This window comes from Camelus bactrianus, chromosome 28 (genome assembly GCF_048773025.1).
Source record: "Camelus bactrianus isolate YW-2024 breed Bactrian camel chromosome 28, ASM4877302v1, whole genome shotgun sequence".
NCBI lineage: Eukaryota > Metazoa > Chordata > Mammalia > Artiodactyla > Camelidae > Camelus > Camelus bactrianus.
Window position 1 is genome coordinate 15,270,882 of NC_133566.1, and position 17,931 is coordinate 15,288,812.

At 41.4% G+C, this 17,931-nt stretch overlaps 1 protein-coding gene across 1 annotated transcript in view; it reads left to right on the plus strand.

The window, feature by feature from the left end:
* The first annotated feature begins 4,732 nt into the window (after positions 1 to 4,732).
* Positions 4,733 to 17,931, plus strand: part of TMEM131 (transmembrane protein 131) — a 138,472-nt gene continuing 125,273 nt past the window's right edge. The window contains exon 1 of the mRNA XM_074354677.1: positions 4,733 to 5,430. Within this exon, the coding sequence (XP_074210778.1) occupies positions 5,250 to 5,430 (181 nt within the window). The 5' untranslated portion in view covers positions 4,733 to 5,249. The remainder of the gene's footprint in view (positions 5,431 to 17,931) is intronic.

Below are 17,931 nucleotides of genomic sequence, written 5' to 3' on the forward strand. Positions count from 1 at the left end.
TTCTGGGAGAGAAAAAGTTTGACAGGTACTGGAGTCTGTCCTGGAGAATTTGAAATGGCAGGCTGAAATTTTTATTTCATACCAGGATGTTTGCCATGGAACTATTTCTTAAGAAGGCTAGAAAGATACATAGCGTACAAAATATGTCAGTCAGCTTAGAAGGAAAATATTGAAGAAAACCACAGTTCATTCTAGCATCCAAATGCAATATACTTACTAGTAGAGGTGTGAATGTGGTAGCAATTATATTCTTTAATGAGGACTTAGTTCAAACGAATTCGGAAAGTGCAAAGGCAGCTACTTTTCTTGAGGAACATCTGAGTAAAGAGCTTCAGATAGAATGAAATCCACATAAACAGTGGACTCAGCCCATCATCTCACAAGCTGCTATCCTCTGCCTGCAGCACGAACCTGTCTGAGGTTTTTTTGCCCTACCCTAGGCTACAGCAGTTTACCTAGTAATTGAACAGACTTAAACCTGGGGCTTTGTGAGTTGATTTTTTTCTCTTTTTAAGAATAACGCCAAGGGAACCCTATCAAGGAATGAGGCACACAGCCGACAAAACGAGCAGATTACTCTGTATGTTGAAGGAGATTGTTAGCATGCTACACTTCTTCTAGTTCACTTACTGCTGTGGGCTTTACTCGTACTCCGAACTAGGTAAGGGAAAAATGAAAATACAGAAGCATCAGTGAGACAGGTTGAAAAGGCTGGATAAACAGACACTGGGAGAACCTAGAGTTGCCTTCATTTAATACCCCTTCTCTTCTCTCCTCTGGTTCACTCCTTCCTGTTACATCTTGTACATGTCTGTCTGACCCACTAGACTTTAAGTTCCCTTGAGGGAAAGAATTATATCTTACTTATCTCTGTCTTTTGGTATCATTTATCCATCCATCCATCTATTCATCCATCCATTCATTAATTCCACAAGTGTTACTGAGAGCCTCATATATTCTAGAAGCTTGGGATATATCAGTGAACAAAAAAGATGGGGGTGAGAGACAGATAAAAACAATACATAATGAATAAGTAAATTATATAGTGTTATAGAAAGTGATACATTTTATGGAGAAAAAAGACCAATAAGCACAGGGTAAGGAGGATTGGAACTTGAGGGTGGGTATGTTAAACTGCAGTGTTAACAATGGTGACCTGAGTATGCGTCACTGAGAAGGCGACAACTGCATGAAGACTGAAAGGAGGTGAGAAAGTGAGGCAAGCAGGGTACTGGGGTGGAGAAAGCACTTCAGACAGCGGGAAGGGCTGGGGCACAGGCCCTGGAGCAGGAGCATCCCTGATGTATTTGAGGAACAAAGTGGTGTTGAGTTCAGCTGAAATTAACTGAGCCCCGAGGAGTGCAGCAGAAATGGAAGTTAAAGATCGTGGAGCGCCAGACTGTGTAGAACCGTGTGGACCATCAGAAGAGCTTTGGCTTTCTCCCTGAGATGGGAGCCACTGCACGCGGGACACAAGACGTTTTATGTTTCAAATGGTCATTCTGCTGCTGTATTGACAATAGACTATAAACATGCAAATTTATGTCAAAAAAGAAAGCAAACACTACCAGAAATTAAAAAAAAAAAAAAAGCTAAGCTGAGTTTATATACTTGTCAGGCAAGGAAACACACCAGTGAAAAAGTTTACTGAGGAATTCATGAATTGGGAAAAGTAAGGGTTTTTTAAGTGACAGAAAGAGGAAAGGGGGTTCATAGTTGTTATGCTAATTAAGGACTGAAAACCAGCACCCTGGACAGGAAAGAACAGTGCTGGATAAAACAAGGCACCTCATTCACTGGACAGGAACAAGTCTTTGGTTAGGTCTAATAAGGGTCTGGCCTAGGGGTCCTTCAAAGTCCTTTGTCAACTTAGGTGGGTTTGAACCAGTTGAGGTATAACATAGCATTCCATTTTGATATCTCCTAGGCAAGGGCTGTAAGTGGAATTTTTTCCTTTTACAGCTGGGATCGGGGGAACCTGTTAGAAAGTTCTTGCAGAAATCCAGGCAGAAGATAATGGGGCTCATCCCAGAGTGTACCATATAGGTGGTGAGAAATAGCAAGTGGATGGTTGGAGTTCCCTGAGAGACAGGAGAAGCTGTGGGTGGAGGTTTGGGGAGAAGATTAGGGGTTCATGGGAGTTGAAGACATCTTATAGATGCCTGAATGGGAGCAGCAATAGAGACAGTGAAGTCTAGCTGGTGACATAAAGTTGGGGCTTAAAAAAAGAGTATAGACAGTGTCAAATACCAGGGAGCCAGTGAGACGGAGCCCCGCGAACTCCAAAAGTATTTTCCCCTCCTGGTCCCAAATTTTAATTCATACATATTTTTATTACAATGAAAGTATTCTTGTAAGCCTCCTCATATATTTCATGGAATGAAGTGGCAATGAATGATCTTTGAAAATTCCACTGTGCCTAATATGTATTTTAATTTCCCCAAGTTTACTAGATATCATTTTAAGGATGAGGAAACTAAGGCCCAAATAGTTGAGTAATTAGTCTAGCATCATACAGCTAATAAAGACAGGGCTGGGATTTAAGCCCAGATTCATCTGAGTCCCTTTTAATTCTGCTTCCAATAGTAGTTTACTAATCTGGGTAGAGAACAAAGTAGAAGCAGGTGAGAGGTCCCAACAGTTTGTAGTTCCTGGCGTGTATCGACTCAGTGCAAGTCTTTAAACTTCAGCGCATATCAGAATCACCCAATGGTTTGTTAAAACATAGACTGCAGGACCTCAACCCAGAGTTCCTGATTCCACAGGTGTGGACCATGGCGTGCCAATTTACATGTCTAACAAGTTCCCAGGTGATGCTGATGCTGCTGGTCTGGGGATGACACTTTGAGTACCACTGGTTTAGCTGGTTTTCCCTGATTCTGCCAGCTAAATAGCCCGCCTCCACCTGCTAAATGCCCGGGTCTCTCCAATTCCCAGAAAGGGGATTAGGGAGGGCTGACGCTAATCGAGTTTCACAAGGGTCCTTGGTGATAGCCCCTCTTCTTCCCAAGGCACATGGCTGTCAGGGCAGAGGAGATGATGGAGTGATGGTGGTTCAACTCTAGCTGCTCTCCCCCAGTTTACCAAGCTGTCCAGTAAGTTCTTCATTTATTATTAGTCTCCAGCAGTCTCACTGTCCTTTCCAGGGGACAGACATCCATCTCCACCTCTCTGGCCCTCAGTGTCCATCAGGCACAGGGGAGGTTCAGGTATGCTAGGCCCTAAAACTTACACAGCTGTTGGGAGCGAGGGGACTTAAAGAACAAGAATACAAGCTTATAAATACACAATCAGACCCAAGGCCTTGGAAGAAACTTGTGCAAGAGAGGTGCCCTACATCTTCGTTGGCTTCATGGGAAATCAGCCTCTGATCAAACGTGTCTGTATGTGTCTGCACTCCAATCGTAGACATATGTTTAGTTCCCAGAGGGCTCTTGGGCCTCAGGCTAATCATAGGGCTGGGTTGATTCCTGCGTAAGAGAACTTGAGCCTCTCATGGTTGAAGTTAATTTGACCCAGCTAAGGCACTCAGTTACTTATCCTTGGGCTTGATTGCTTCAGTGAGTTAAAAGCCTTCCAGAAATCTCTTACCTTAGGCGTATACAAACATGGAAAAGAGGACTTAGCGATAACACTAACTATCCCTGTTTGATTACATCAAGAACAAAATTTGATTACTCAATTTTGACACTCATATACAGAAAAATAAAATTGCTTTTCGAACTCAGGGTAAGGCGATTAAACTCTATTAATTCATTAATAAAGTAAATTTAACTGCTTCCTTGACAAAGACTACTGCATACAGTAGCACTTTGAGTTCCTTTTGTAAGTCTTCTTAGATTTTATTTTCCCATGTAGTTTGTTCCGAGACGTATTAGAGGTAGACGTGGCCTTTAAAATACGATTCAGTCAACAAATCCTACTAAGCCTAAGTAAATGGCTCTGAAGTTAAGGTAAGTTACTAAATTAGGAGTTAGGAGAAGTTACTGATTGATTTAAGAGGGAGTTTGTGCATCAAAACGTCGACTTAAGATGGAAAAGGCATCCAAGAGACATGAGGTGGCTTCCTGAAGGAGACTAAATAAAAGAGGCGGCGTTTGAACTGGGCCTTGAAGGAATTATGTGAATAAAACGTCTTAAGAATCATTCCAAGACCGAGGAAGCCGGCATAGACACTGGACACTTTTCTGGAGCACAATCTGCCCTCCCACTCCAGAGTCACTGCTGCTTTACATATACACACATGCACACACACACGCACACAGCAAAGGGTCTTCCCGCAGCAAAGTGGGCACAGTCCAAGGGCAGGAGGATTCCATGACGCGTTCTTGGGTTCTGTGTCTTGAAGGATACAAGCATGAATAGAGCAGGTCCCCGTCCTCAAGGCAGCGCCACCAGGAACTGAATCAAGCCCGGGGTATTCCCGGACCTGCTGAGAGGCCGGGAGGAGTCACTAGAATGGATTTTCCGCGCTGGGCCTCAAGGTCCGGATGCGCACTCAGTCCCTCTGGAAGGCTCTCGCATTGCAGTACCGGAGATACGGTGGTTTGTCCTGACTCGGAGCGGCTGCCGAGCCTCCCCCAGCGCCCTGCAGCCCCGCCCCGGCCCCGCCCCGGCCCCGCCCCCGCACCAGGGCGGCTGCGCGGCCTAGCCTCCAGACCTCCACGTGATTGCCGTCACTGCCTCCGCGAAGCGTGAGCCGCCATCACAAGTCCTGGCGGCTGGGCCCCGGCCTTCCTCCCACCTCTTCCTCCCCGACAGGGTAGCAGTGACGGGTTGCGGTTGTGCTGCCCCCGTCCTGCCTGGCCCCTGAAGCCGTGGGCCTCCGAGAGCGGGACGAGGCGTTCGGACCCACGGACTCCGGGACGGACAGGCTGAGCGGCGGGCCGCCCAGGTGACTGCACGGCGGGGGCGGTGCCCAGGGCCGCGCCCCGCCCCTCGCAGACCAGCGCCCAGAAACCGCGGCCCCTGCCCGTTTCCAGTATGGCCGTCCGCCGTGCTTGACCCGCGGCCTCTCCGCTTCGACTCCTCGTAGGCGATGCCGAGGCCGAGGCCGTGACTGACACTCTCGCTCACACGCACGCACGGACCCAGACCCTCGCCCGGAGCCCGAGCCCGAGCCCTGGGCCCGGAACCCCTCTCGCCCCCGGCGCCGCGGCCAGAGCCCGAGCCACGGCTCCCGCGCCGCCGCCGCCTCGCCGAGAAGGACCGCGCCGGACCTCGAGCGCGGCGGCCCGCGGCCGGCAGGGATGGGGAAGCGGGCGGGAGGAGGAGCAGCAGGAGCCGCCGCCGCCTCCACGTCCGCCGGCGCCGGTCTGGAGCCCGCGGCCGGCCGCGGTGGGGGCCCGCGGAGCGCGGCCGCCGGCCTCCTGGGAGCGCTGCACCTGGTGATGACCCTCGTCGTGGCCGCGGCGCGGGCCGAGAAGGAAGGTGGGTGTCAGCCGGCCGGCATCTCCCAGGCCCGGCCCCGCGACTGTCACCGCGCCATAGCGGAGGCCGCTGCCGGGCTGCGACCGGGGAGGAAGGGCTGCGGCTCGGGACTGGGAGGGCGGCCGAGCGCGGGCCTCCGTCCGGCGTGAAGTTGCTCGGTCGAGTCCCGTCCCGAGCCGGGAACTTGCAGTTCGGATGCCAACTCGCGGCGTTGGCCGCACTGAGTTGCTCTTGTTCTCCGTGATTCCTTCCCCTTGTCTTCCCTCTCGTCTCCTGTCACTGCCATTTCAAAACTTCCTGAGTTCTCGTATATTCTTGCTACTTGGCCCACGCTGTAGGAGGGGCGTATTTTTAGACCTGATTGCTGCTAATAAGCAAATTTAGTACACTTTTTTTCTTGGTTGCGGTTTTAATAACGGCGTGCGAACAGAGCTCACTGTAAAATGTAGTAAAAATAGCCAGACTGATGGAAAGTCTTCAAAACAACTTACAAAATTTTACTTTGAATTTGTTCAAGCATTTCTTGGGGAAGGAATCTTATTTCTTCGGTTTCCCTCTCCGGTATCGCTTTGCAGTGTTGATTGTTTAGCTAACATCTCTCTCTCTCGTACAATTCTATTTAGCTCTATAAAGCTATGGAAAGCCTGTTTATATTTTTTACATATTTCAAAATACGTAGTTGGGAGTCATTGTCTTTCCTGTGAAAGACTTTAAAAACAAATGTCAAGTTTTTAGTTTCCAAACCTTTATCTATAATTTACAATTAAGGGCTGACCCCTATTTTTAAAACGCTTATTAGTGTTGTATGATTGTAAAACCGGGGCTTCTACAGGGTTAAAAACTATTTTGTAACCTAGAAGACCAGGTCTGTAATTTTGTTGGCACTACCTGTTTTTTGAGCCTAGGGAACTGAGTGGCCTCAGAGCCTTCATGGAGAAATCACTAAAAGTGAATGGTTTTTAAAAAGCTAAGCAAAACTTGTTAGTTTAGCTTCCGTTTCACACTAAACTGCCACTGCAAAGAAAGTAATTTCTTGCCACAGTAACTTTAGGGTTGTTGTTCTATTTTAAAGTCACTTGCTTTTTATTGTTACTGAAGGCAACAGCAAATGCAAACCAAATTAATGTTAAAGCGTAAATGTGCTTGTTTATTGGGGTTTTTTTGGTGGTGGTTCAAAACGTTACATTCTCTCATTTAACTCATTTAAGTCTCTAATCATCCTTAGTCTGGGTTAACACAGGTGGAAGCTTTTCAGAGAATTGCCGTCCATAGACAGGGTTAATTGACAGAGGCAGGATTATTTCCTGAATGAAATATTGCTGCGTTAGGAGTGGTCAGGCTTGGGGTTGTCATACTTCATCGTTGATTACAGATCTGCAGTTAGATGATTGTTCTTATGTGTGTCCATGGTGCTCAGTACAGCCTGGCGGGTAGTTGGTGTCCAATAAATCTGAACTAGTACAGTACGTTAATGGGCATGTCTCCTCGAGTTTAAAGTAGTCCTTGGCAGGTATTGCATCCTTGTTTTCCTCTTCCTTTGCTTACCTTGAACCACGCCAGGCACATGGTAGGCATTTAACGTTTGTTTGAGTGAGTGATTATCTTCATGGGCCATTAGCACAGGGAAATAAAATAATGATTGAGTCTAGTAAAACATTAAGTTTGAATTATCATTCTGCTGCTTATTTTTCCAACAGCCATTTTATACGCTAATTCTCTGTATATAGTTAAGCAAACAAATCCTTTGAGAAATGTCAGCCTAAGTTATATTTACTAATTTCCTGTTTGGATAGTTTCTAAGTTTTAGTACACCTCTGTAATACCCATAAATATACGGGTCAGGGGAGAAGAATGCCTTCCAGGGTGTACAAGGATGAAAAGTGTGGTTGAATCAGCCCGTGGTCCTGGCAGAATCAGACATGTCTTGTGGCCCATGTGGTGTCTGTATGAACAATTTGAATGGAGAAATTAGCGATTCAAAATATTGATGGTAATTATACTAAGATAGGACATAGGACTCTGTCCATCGTGAATGGATCTGGCTCTAATCAAATATTCCGTGAGGGTAGCTCCAAAAATGGCCTATGCTTTCAACCTCCTTGCTGATCAAATTCTAGTAGTGTTTGTCTGAGTAAGTAGGAGAAATGAGATTGATTTTCTTACATGAATGTGATTCCACAAGTTTGGCACCATTTGCCCCGAAAGGATGATGTTGATAATACCCCCCGCCCCTCCCCTCAACAAAATCTGGTCAGATTTCTGAAGGTAGCTGAGTTCACTTTGTCCATTTACATCCTCAGGATTTTTTGTGTTTATTTTGGTAGTATGAACCAGCCTGATTTTTCAAAGTTAAGACTTTACCTGCAATTTAAATGATGGTTCTCTGGGTATTTTGTATGTTTGTACATTTCTGTTGCTGTAGAATTTCACTAGAAAAATCTTCAAAACAAAATAAAATTCATTGTCTTCTGAAGAAAAATAGCAGAAATAGCTAGATTACCTAATGCCGTTTTTCATGTTTGGACTAGATGTTAATTTTCTTATGTCAGAAGCATGAGCTGTTCTTTGTCTTAACTTCCTGTATGTGTTAACATTCCTAGATCTTAACATATATCTTCACTGATCTACGGGGATATATTTCACTAGTACAGAGAAAAGGGACCTTTGAGGATGTTTTTGACTGTACGCTTCAGTTTGTAAGGACTTTGAAAGAGTTGCCAGAGGTAGAAGTTACCGTAATTACTACGGATAACTTGCTTATTCTGGATTGGTGTCAAGCTTTTTCTTGAAGCTAAGATCTAGATATTGAGAAGAGTGAAAATGGGGGCGGGGGTGCGTAGTGAAAATATATTAAAAATAGTGAAAATTTATGTATGTATGTAAACATATAGCTTTCAGTACTATTTTTATTTATTAATCAGCCCATTTTTAACAATAAATAAGAGCTTTTTAAGAAGGCGTCATGTATCATACACAATATAGTTGCACTGTAAATGTGTTTTTGGAGGTCATGATTGTCTTTTAGTTTATTATTAAAAAAAAGCTGGTAAATATAAACTGGGTGAAATTTTCAAAAATGTGGTTGTTTTAGTTGTTGACAGTTTATAGTTCAGTGTCACATGTATAATCACTAATTGGTGATTTTTGGCAAGGCAGAGTTTGACACTTTCTTAGGATGTTTGAATTTGTTTGCCAGTGCAGAAGGCAGGTACAAAAGTGTCCTGTCTCCAGAGTGCTTAGGAATAAAGGTCAGAAGAAAAGAGATAAAAACCTAATTTGATTAGGTTATTTGTCTTAGGATGGTAGAATTGATCAGGAGTGGTATTTACATTTTTCTAGTCCAATTTTACTTTATAATGGAAAAATGATTTTAAAAGTGGTTTTCTTAAAACTGAAATGTTCTAACCCTTTGCATGGGGGTAGAGTGACTCCTTTTTTAATTCAGGGCCTAGTGAGTGGGATATTACTTCATTCATATTGCTTCACTAATGAACTTTAGTTGCTTGCTTTTACTAAAAGCCATCAGTTACTGCCAGGAGCATTGGAATCCTGCAGTTGGAAAAAGCATGTCTTCTCTTTCTCTTGCTAATGACTGTTTTCCTCGTCTTTATAATCCTTGCAGCCATCCTCATAGACACTTGCCAAAAAAATCAGCTTTGGGGAGGAGATGTAAAATCATCTAATTTGTTATCATCCAGAGTAGTAATGAGCCAAACCACTCTTGGGGAAAGGTTAAGTCATTGCTGGGTGCTTGATATTTTAGAAATTCTCCTTCGTCTACGTGTGGCTTGAGCTTTGTGATTGGCCGCCTTAGTCCAGGAAGCCTTTTTCCTCTGGCTGAATTTTTCCCTGTCTGTTCTATGCCGCATCAGGTGCTGTTGATAGCTGCTTCTTGAAACTTTTCTCCTTTCATTTCTATGACTTTGTTCTTCTTGGTTATCATCCTGCCCCAGGGTCAGTCACTGCTCTCCAGCTGCCCATTGGATGTCTTCCGCCACACGCGTGTCTGGCCATCGGCACATGCTGCACGTGCCCAGAGCAGAATTATCTTGTGCCACCTCCGGTTTCCAGTTTCTGTTAATGCCATGATTATTCTCTCTGCTACATGGGTGTCGTTTTTGACCGTTTACCAAGTGGCATCACTGTCTGCTAACTTTCTTGGGCAGCTGTCCCATGGCCTCCAGCCTGGGGCGCTGCCGTAGGCTCTCACTTCCCAATTTTCTCCACTTCTGTTCAGTCCTGCAATCCCCTCTCTGAATTTGTGTTGTTTTTGTTACTCATCCGTCATTCATTTTGACATTTAACCATGTACTCTCTCGTTTAGCTACTTAAATTATTTTATGGGTGTCATTCTTCACCCAGACTGGAATTTCTGTGGGACAGAAGCTCTGTCAATGTCTGCATATGCGCATAACAGACATTTCAGTTTTCAGTGAAGATTTACCTAAAATGACTGCATCCTCCCCTTCTCATATGCGGGACCTGGTTTGAGAGTCCAGAGTGCAGGTAAAACTCTGAACTTGGACTCGTATCATTAGCAAGTCTGCTCCAGTAGGACATGGGGTGACACCACATTTTTCTTCCCCACATGTTGCTTTCCCTTGTAACTAAAATGAGTAGTATACATTTATCTAAACCATCACTTTTGTAACTTTTGGGTTTTAAGATTTCAAATCCTTATAAAAACCCAATTTATAGATTATGAAACAGGCACAGAGAAATGAAGTAATATTCCCAGAGTAACAGAGCTGGTAGGTAGTTGAGCCAAGATTCCCTCACAAGCCATCTGTCCCTAGAGCTGAGCTGTGTAATCCTGAATGAGGATTTAAGGTAGTAGATTTTGTTGTATACCAAGTGGAGAAAGAACACACCTGCCAGTTGATGCAAAACCGATGTATTAAGTATTCAGGTGAAGTGCACTTTTTTTTTTCTAATAGCCATGAACATCCAAACCACTTTTTGTCAACTTTTTAATATTAAAATGATCAGAGGCTGTTCTAAATCATCCATGCTCTTAAAAGGAAATCAAGGAGACTCATGGGTGGATAATCAATGGAACAGGTATTTGGTATTAGAAGCCACTGATATGACTCTTTGCTCTCGATGTTTCAGGTACCTGATACACTGCTTAGGTTAAAATTAAGCTATATTGCCTTCTGTGAATACTCCTTAGTTCTGGTGTGACAAGGTAGTCTAGACATGTGGAACAGTCTCAGAAACTGGCCTTGGATTCAGAGGAAATGGAGATAATCCAAAGGCTTGTAGTGACATCCGCTTTTGACAGTGGTGAAATCTCTTTCAGACTTCCCTTAGAAGTCCTGGAGCTCCAGAAGAAATTCATTTCTGCTGCTTTGTTCATCCTTATGAAGGTGTTTTTGGGTTAGGCGGTCATTAGTTTCATCTGTAGTATATCCAGTTTTTCCTTCATGTGTCATTTGCTTTAGAAGGATTTTTAGATAACCATGAACACTTGGCTTGATTCCTTTTGTTGAATGTAGCGCTTAGGACAAAGGTCTGAAAATGCCAGAGGTCTAAGCAATCCTTGACATGGTCTGTTTTGATAGAGCATCAAACCCACTGTATTTATTTCTATATAATTGTGTTTTTAAAAAGCATGTAAAATTTACCATCTTAACCATTTTTAAGGGTTCAGTTCAGTAGTGTTAAGTACATTCACATTGTTGGGCAGTGGGTCGCCAAAACTTTTTCATCTTGCAGAATTGAAACTCTCCCATTAAAGCAGCAACTTCTCATTTCTCTCTCTCCCCCAGCCCCTGGAAGCCACCATTCTACTTTGGTTTTTTTTTTATGAATTTTACTGCTTTAGATGTCTCATATAAGTGGAATCATATGGTGTTTGTCTTTTTGTGACTGGCTTAGGTCACTTAACATAATGTCCTCAAGGTTCATCATGTTGTAGCATGTGACAGGATTTCTTTCCTTTTTAAGGCTGAATAATCTATTGTACATATATACCATTTTTTCATTTTGTTTATCCATTTATCCATCAAAAGACATTTGAGTTACTTCCACTTCTTGGCTATTATGAATCATACTGCTGTGAACATGGATGGGCAAATGTCTCTTTGAGATCCTGCTTTTGATTCTTTTGGGTATATGCCCCAAAGTGGGATTGCTGGATCATATGGTATTTCTGTTTTTAATTTTTTGAACAACTGCCATACTGCTTTCCATAGCAGCTGCACCATTTTACAGTTCCACCAACAGTGCACAAAGATTTAGTTTCTTCACATCCTTGCCAACACTTGTTGTTATTTCCTTTTTTAAAAATCCTAATGTATTTGAGATGATACCTGATTATGGTTTTGATTCACATTTCTGTAATAATTAGTGATATTGAGCATTTCTTCATATGCTTGTTGGCCGTTTGTATATCTTTTTTATTGGAGAAATATTTATTCAAGTCCTTTGCCCATTTTTTAGTTGGATTATTTTTGTTGTTGTTAGAGTTCTTTATATATTCTGAATATTAACCCCTAATCAGAGAGATGATTTGCAAATATTTTCTCCCATTTTGTAGGCTGCCTTTTTAGGATTGTATCCTTTGATGCACAAAAGTTTTTAGGTCTGATGTAATCTCATTTGTCTATTTTTGCTTTTGTTGCCTGTGCTTTTAATGTCATATCCAAGAAAACATTGCCAAATCCAAAGTCATGAAGCTTTTCCCTGAAGTGTTTTCTTCTAGGAGTTTTATAGTTTGGGGTCTTACATTTTGTTCTTTAATTCATTATGAGTTAATTTTTGTATATGATTTAAGGTAAGGGTCCCAGTTCATTCTTTTGCATGTAGAGATCCAGTTTTCCCAACAGCATATGTTGAAGAGACTGTCCTATCCCTGTTGTATGAAGATTATGTGACATACACGTGAGAGTTTATTTCTGGGCTCTCTCTTCTATTCCATTGGTCTATTTGTGTCTCTTTATGCCAGTACCATGCTGTCTTGATTATTGTAGCTTTGTTATGTGTTTTGAAATTAGGACATTTGAGACCTCAATCTTTGTTCTTTTCTTTCTAGATTATTTTGGTTATTTGGAGTCTCTTGAGATTCCATATGGGTTTTAGGATGGATTTTTCTGTTTATGCAAGAAATACTGTTGTGACTTTGATAGGGATTGGGTTGAACCCATAGATTGCTTTGGGTAATATTGACATCTCAACAATATTACATCTTCCTTCCATGAACACAGGATGTCTTTCCTCTTATTTGTGTCCTATTCAGTTTCTTTCAGTGGTTTGTGGTTTTCAATGTACAAGTCTTTTGCCTCCTTGGTTATTAGATTTATTCTGAGATATTTTATTCTTTTTGATGCTGTTTTAAATCAAACCTGCATTTTTGAACGAATGATTTCAGTCATTGTATGACTAAGAGTTGTGAACACATAGTTTTTGATAAAAGAAACTTACTCTGCTTTTGAAACAAAAAATTCTACATGCTTAAAGTATTTCCTTAGATTACTTGCCTAATGAAGTGAAATATATTTTAAGACCTCTTAAATTCTAACAATTTGTGACTATTTTCTACATCAGGTATGATTATAAAATGATATGACTGTCTAACTTTGGTTCTTAAGAACAAAGCTTTTCCTGTAGATTACAGTATACACTTGAATCAAAGCACGCACTAGTAAAAAGCCATCTCAGCAGTAAATTTAAGAAATAGTCTAAGCCAGCTCTACTAATACTAATTAATTAACAGTTTGCATTCATGGTATGTCGAGGGCCCCGCTTAGATTTTCTTTGAGGGGAGTGATTAAATTGGAAGCAGAGGATTTTCTAGGAAATTGTTTCTGGTACAAAGGTGCTTTCTAAAACTTTCTAAGACTGTAAAGAGCTCTGCAAATGGTTCAAGTTTGACATTCTAAAGTTTCCTTGGTATTTAAGCAGTGTCTAAGAGGGCATTGTGCTTTTCTAACTGGATAACTTTAAAAAAAATGCTTCTGTGAATTGGCGACATGGGCTCATGTGAAGTGTTGCTTCATGATTTGCAAACGGAATGAAGTGGTGGTTAGCACTGTGAAAGGTAATTTCTCTTTTTGGAGCTAGTGCAGCGTTAGTTATGTTTCACAGGTAAGGGAGTTATTTCATATTTAGACATTTGCCTCATTGTACTGGGGGCTTCTCTTGGGTTATGGCTGGACTTGAAAATAGGTTACTGAGAACAGCGCTGACAAGAGAAAGAAGTTAGAAGGGAACAGGCTGGACACTAGATCTAATTGTATTGGAATCCTGGAGATTCTTGTAAACAGAAAGCAATTTCTGAATATTGTCAGCTTCTTCCCGACTGTATCTGGGTGTGTGTATACTTGTGTAGGACCGTGAGGTTCTCGAGGTTAAGGACTAGGTCATGTTCTTCCTGGTCCTAGCATTTTAAGGAGTTCAACACATTGAGTGCTGTCTTGGTAGGAGAAGCAGTAAACCATAACCAATTACAGATGAACCAGAAGGAAGAAAAAGTATTTCTGAAATGATAATATTTACACGAGTTTGGTTTTTCACCATTTCAGGAACATATTATGGAAGCAGTCATTGCCTATAATTGGTTATGCCTATAATTACTTGATGATGATTGCTACTGTTTATCAAGCACTTTCTTTGTATCCAGGGCTGTGTTCCTGGGCTTGACTTCATTTAATACTCATGTTAACCCTGTGTGGGGCCACAGCCTTCCTCTTTCATCCCACAAGTCTCTTTGTTGTTGGCAAGAGTTCCTGTGTGGCTGGCAGAGCTGCTGGGGGGTGCTTGTTTGTGATAGTATAATACACGGTTTTAATCTCAGTAAAATGAGACAGTGTAATATATAATAATTCCTCTTGTGTGTACAACTTAGAGGTCAGTTTGGGAAAACTTTTTAATTTCACGAAAGATTCAGGTCGATTGTAAAGTGGAATATTATAAAATATGGATGAATAAATGGAGAAAAATGTAATCTGTTCACATTGGAGCCCTTGTTATCTTCCTGTTCCCTCCTTGTCTCTCTTCCTTCTCCCACCTTTTTCCTCCCCTGCTCTCCATTTAAAAAATTGATATTACCGAGCTGCCTTTGACTAAAACTATCAATTCATATTTCAACAATACTGTGTGAGGGTGCCCGCTTTCCCACATTGGCTTTTACCCTTCTTTTAAGTCCTTGCCCATCTGGCAAGAAAAGATTTCCCATTGTTCAGTTGATTTTTAAAAATAGCTAGTGTTTCTTAACCATGGCTTTATACCACGTTGAGTGGAGCAGTTGGGTGGTGACGTGTATCTCAAGTCCAGAGAGAGGGGAGGAATAGAGAGAGCTCGCGCCAGTGCTGAGCTCACATAATCTCGAGAGGATCCTCCTGACCCTCAGCAACCTTCTACCCACGGATCTAAGAAGTCAAAATATGCATCAGCGAGGAGAGAATTCTGGGCACCATCATTCCTCTGTGTCTGGCAAGGCGATGGGGTGGGAAGAACATACCAAACTCACTATATGATATCTCAGTTAACGAGAGAAGTCCATAAGAGGTGGTAAGGTGAGAGGTGGCAGTGGTGATTCAGGCTGTGGCTCTGGGCTCTGCTTTCCAGCTATTTGACTGTAGGTTAGTAGGGTTAACCACTGTCTGTCTCGGGTTCCCTATCCATACATAGAGTAGGGATGGTAATAGCACCTCTCTCGTGGAGTGTTTGCATAGATTTACCAAGGTAGTGGGTGTCCAGCCCTTAGCACAGTGCACAGCACATTAAAAAAAAATTACTGGTAAGATTGGACACTTTTACACATTTGTGGGCCATTTGTATTTCTTTTGTACTGTTTGATCATGTCTTTGTCAATATTTCCATTGGTGTTTGAATTTTTCTTTTTGACTTAAATGGACACATAATTAAGGATTTCATATTTTTCCAAGTTTTCGTTTGCATTTGAGTTTTTGTGTTTTAATCTTCTATTTATTATTATTATTTTAAAATTTATTGGCCAAATCTGTCACTCTTACCCTTTTTGATTTCTGCCTTTATTGTTATGCCTAAAAAAGCCCTGTGCATAAAGTTTATATATTCACCAATACTTTATGTTCATGCTTCTACTTTTAAATGCAAATCTAGTTCTTCAGAGTCTATTGATATCAGTTAGGGAATCTATTTTTCTCAAATGGTTAGTTGCCTTAACACCACCTCTTGAATTAACACGCATTATTTCCTTTTCATGCAAATTCTATTACATACTTGAATCTGTTTAATTTTCTGGGGGTTTTTTCCCCTCACAGATGAATTTGTGTATTTCTGTTTCAAATTTATTTCAAGTACTACGTATTTATTTGTCCATTTTATTAACTGGTTTGGTAAGTCATTCCCCTCCCCCTAAATTATTCTTCCAAAAATATTTTCTTGTCTATCTTGTTTTTATTCCTTATGGATCCTAAAATCATTTTTGAAAAAAATTCCCATTTGGCTTTTGATTAATATCAAAATGTTAGGCAAATGTGGAACTTGTTGACGCCTTTATAATGTTTTCGGCTTATTTTCCTTTCGTGTATATACACATACAAACACACGCGTGAAGTTACACTATATGAAATTGCCATTTTGTAGATCCAAAATGACTGAATAACAATCTAATAATAAATATGTATGTTTGTATATATTATTGCATTGGCTAAAGCTGTAGAGTAACATTAAATAAGAGTGGTAAAAAAGCAGGCATCCTTATCTTTTCTCCATTGTGAAGTATGATTGGGGTATAGTTGGTTGAAATTAGATGTTCTTCATAATAATTAGGAAATTTCTTGTATTTTTTAAGAGTTTCAGTTTTAAGAGTTACCAGGCATAGATGTTATGCTTTATCGGATGAAATTATCTTCTGCGTTTTTGCTTTAAGCTGTTGATTTTTGGCTGTTTGAATCACAGCAACGGTCTTAACTCAGCTCCACTGAACTCTTGGTGAACTAACCCTTGTCTCTAGTCCCCCTGGAAGACCTTTCCATCGATGCCCCCTGGAAGTGGGCTGCTGGCAGCCCACAGCCTGCACTCTCACACTTCGCTCATTCGCTCCCTCTAGTTGATGTATTTTTATATATTGTGCATGTTTTGTTTTGTTTTCACCAAAACTTTTTTTAAAGTTTTTTGAAATATTTCAGACATTGCAAAAAGCTATCAAAAGTAATAACAACAACAAACAAATAGTTTTAAGAATAAACTTAACAAGAAATATGCAAAATCTGAGGAAAGCTTTAGAACATTCTTAAAAACAGAAAAGTAGATATGAATAGTAGAAAGACATTCCTTGTGCTTGGACAGGAGACTTCAACATCATAAAGATGTCAGTTCTCCCTAAGTTAACGTTAATTTAACACAAATGTGATTTAAAAAATACCAACAGAACTTTTTACAGTTAGAAAAGTTGTAAAACCTGTAGGAATGCTGGGAAAATGCTGAAAAAGAGATGTTATGAGGTGTCACTGGTACAAGCAGTTATTAAAACACACTCTTAAGCCATTATATAATTGGAAGAAGTAAGCCATTGCTATATAGACACACAAGTGAAATAGAACAGAAATCCCATAAATAGACCTGAGGACATGTGATTTATGCTTAACACTTGCTTTCCTTCTGGGAGTCTGGAATGTGCTAGGCAGAGGGTATGTGACTAGCCCCCAGTTAAAACCTTGGACCCTGTGTTAGTTACCTGTTGCTACTGTAGCATATGACCACAACTCCAGTGGCTTAAAACAATGCAGACTTATTCTCTTAGAGTTCTTAAGGGTGGAATTCTACAATCAAGGTGTTATTCCTTCTCGATGCTTTGGGGAGAATCTGTTTCACGGCCTTCTAGAGGCCTCCTGTGTTCTGTGGCTTGGGACCCCCTTCCTCCCATCACTCTGCTGTCTTGAGTCTCCTGCATCCCTCTTACAAAGGCCACTGTGATTACACTGGACCCATCCAGATAGTCTAGGATAATCCCCACCCCCAGTCTCAGAATACTTAATTTAATCACATCTGTAAAATCCTTTTGACCATGTAAGGTCACATTCACAGATTCCAGGGATTGGGGTGTGGACATCCTGGGGAGCCATTATTTCAGCCTGCCTGCTGCTGACATTGAGTCTGCCTGAGCGTCCCTGGTAGACAAGACATCGAAAGCACAAACAACAAAAGAAAACATAGATAAATTGGACATTGTCAAAATGAAGAAGTTTAGTGCTTCAAAGGGCCCTATCAGAAAATTGAAAAGACCACCCACAGAATGGGAGAAAATTTTTGCAAATCAAGTATCTGGTAAGGGATATGTATCTAGAATATATAAAGAACTCAGTATAAAAAGACAATCCAATAAAAAAAATGGACGGGGGATCTGAATAAGCATTTCTCCAAAGATAAACAGTAAGGACATGAAAAGGTGCTCAGTATCATTAGCCATCAGAGGAGTACAAATTAAAACCAAAATGAGATTCCACTTCACACTCACTAGTATATTCATAATAAGAAAGACATAATAAGTGTTGGTGAGGATGTGGGGAAATT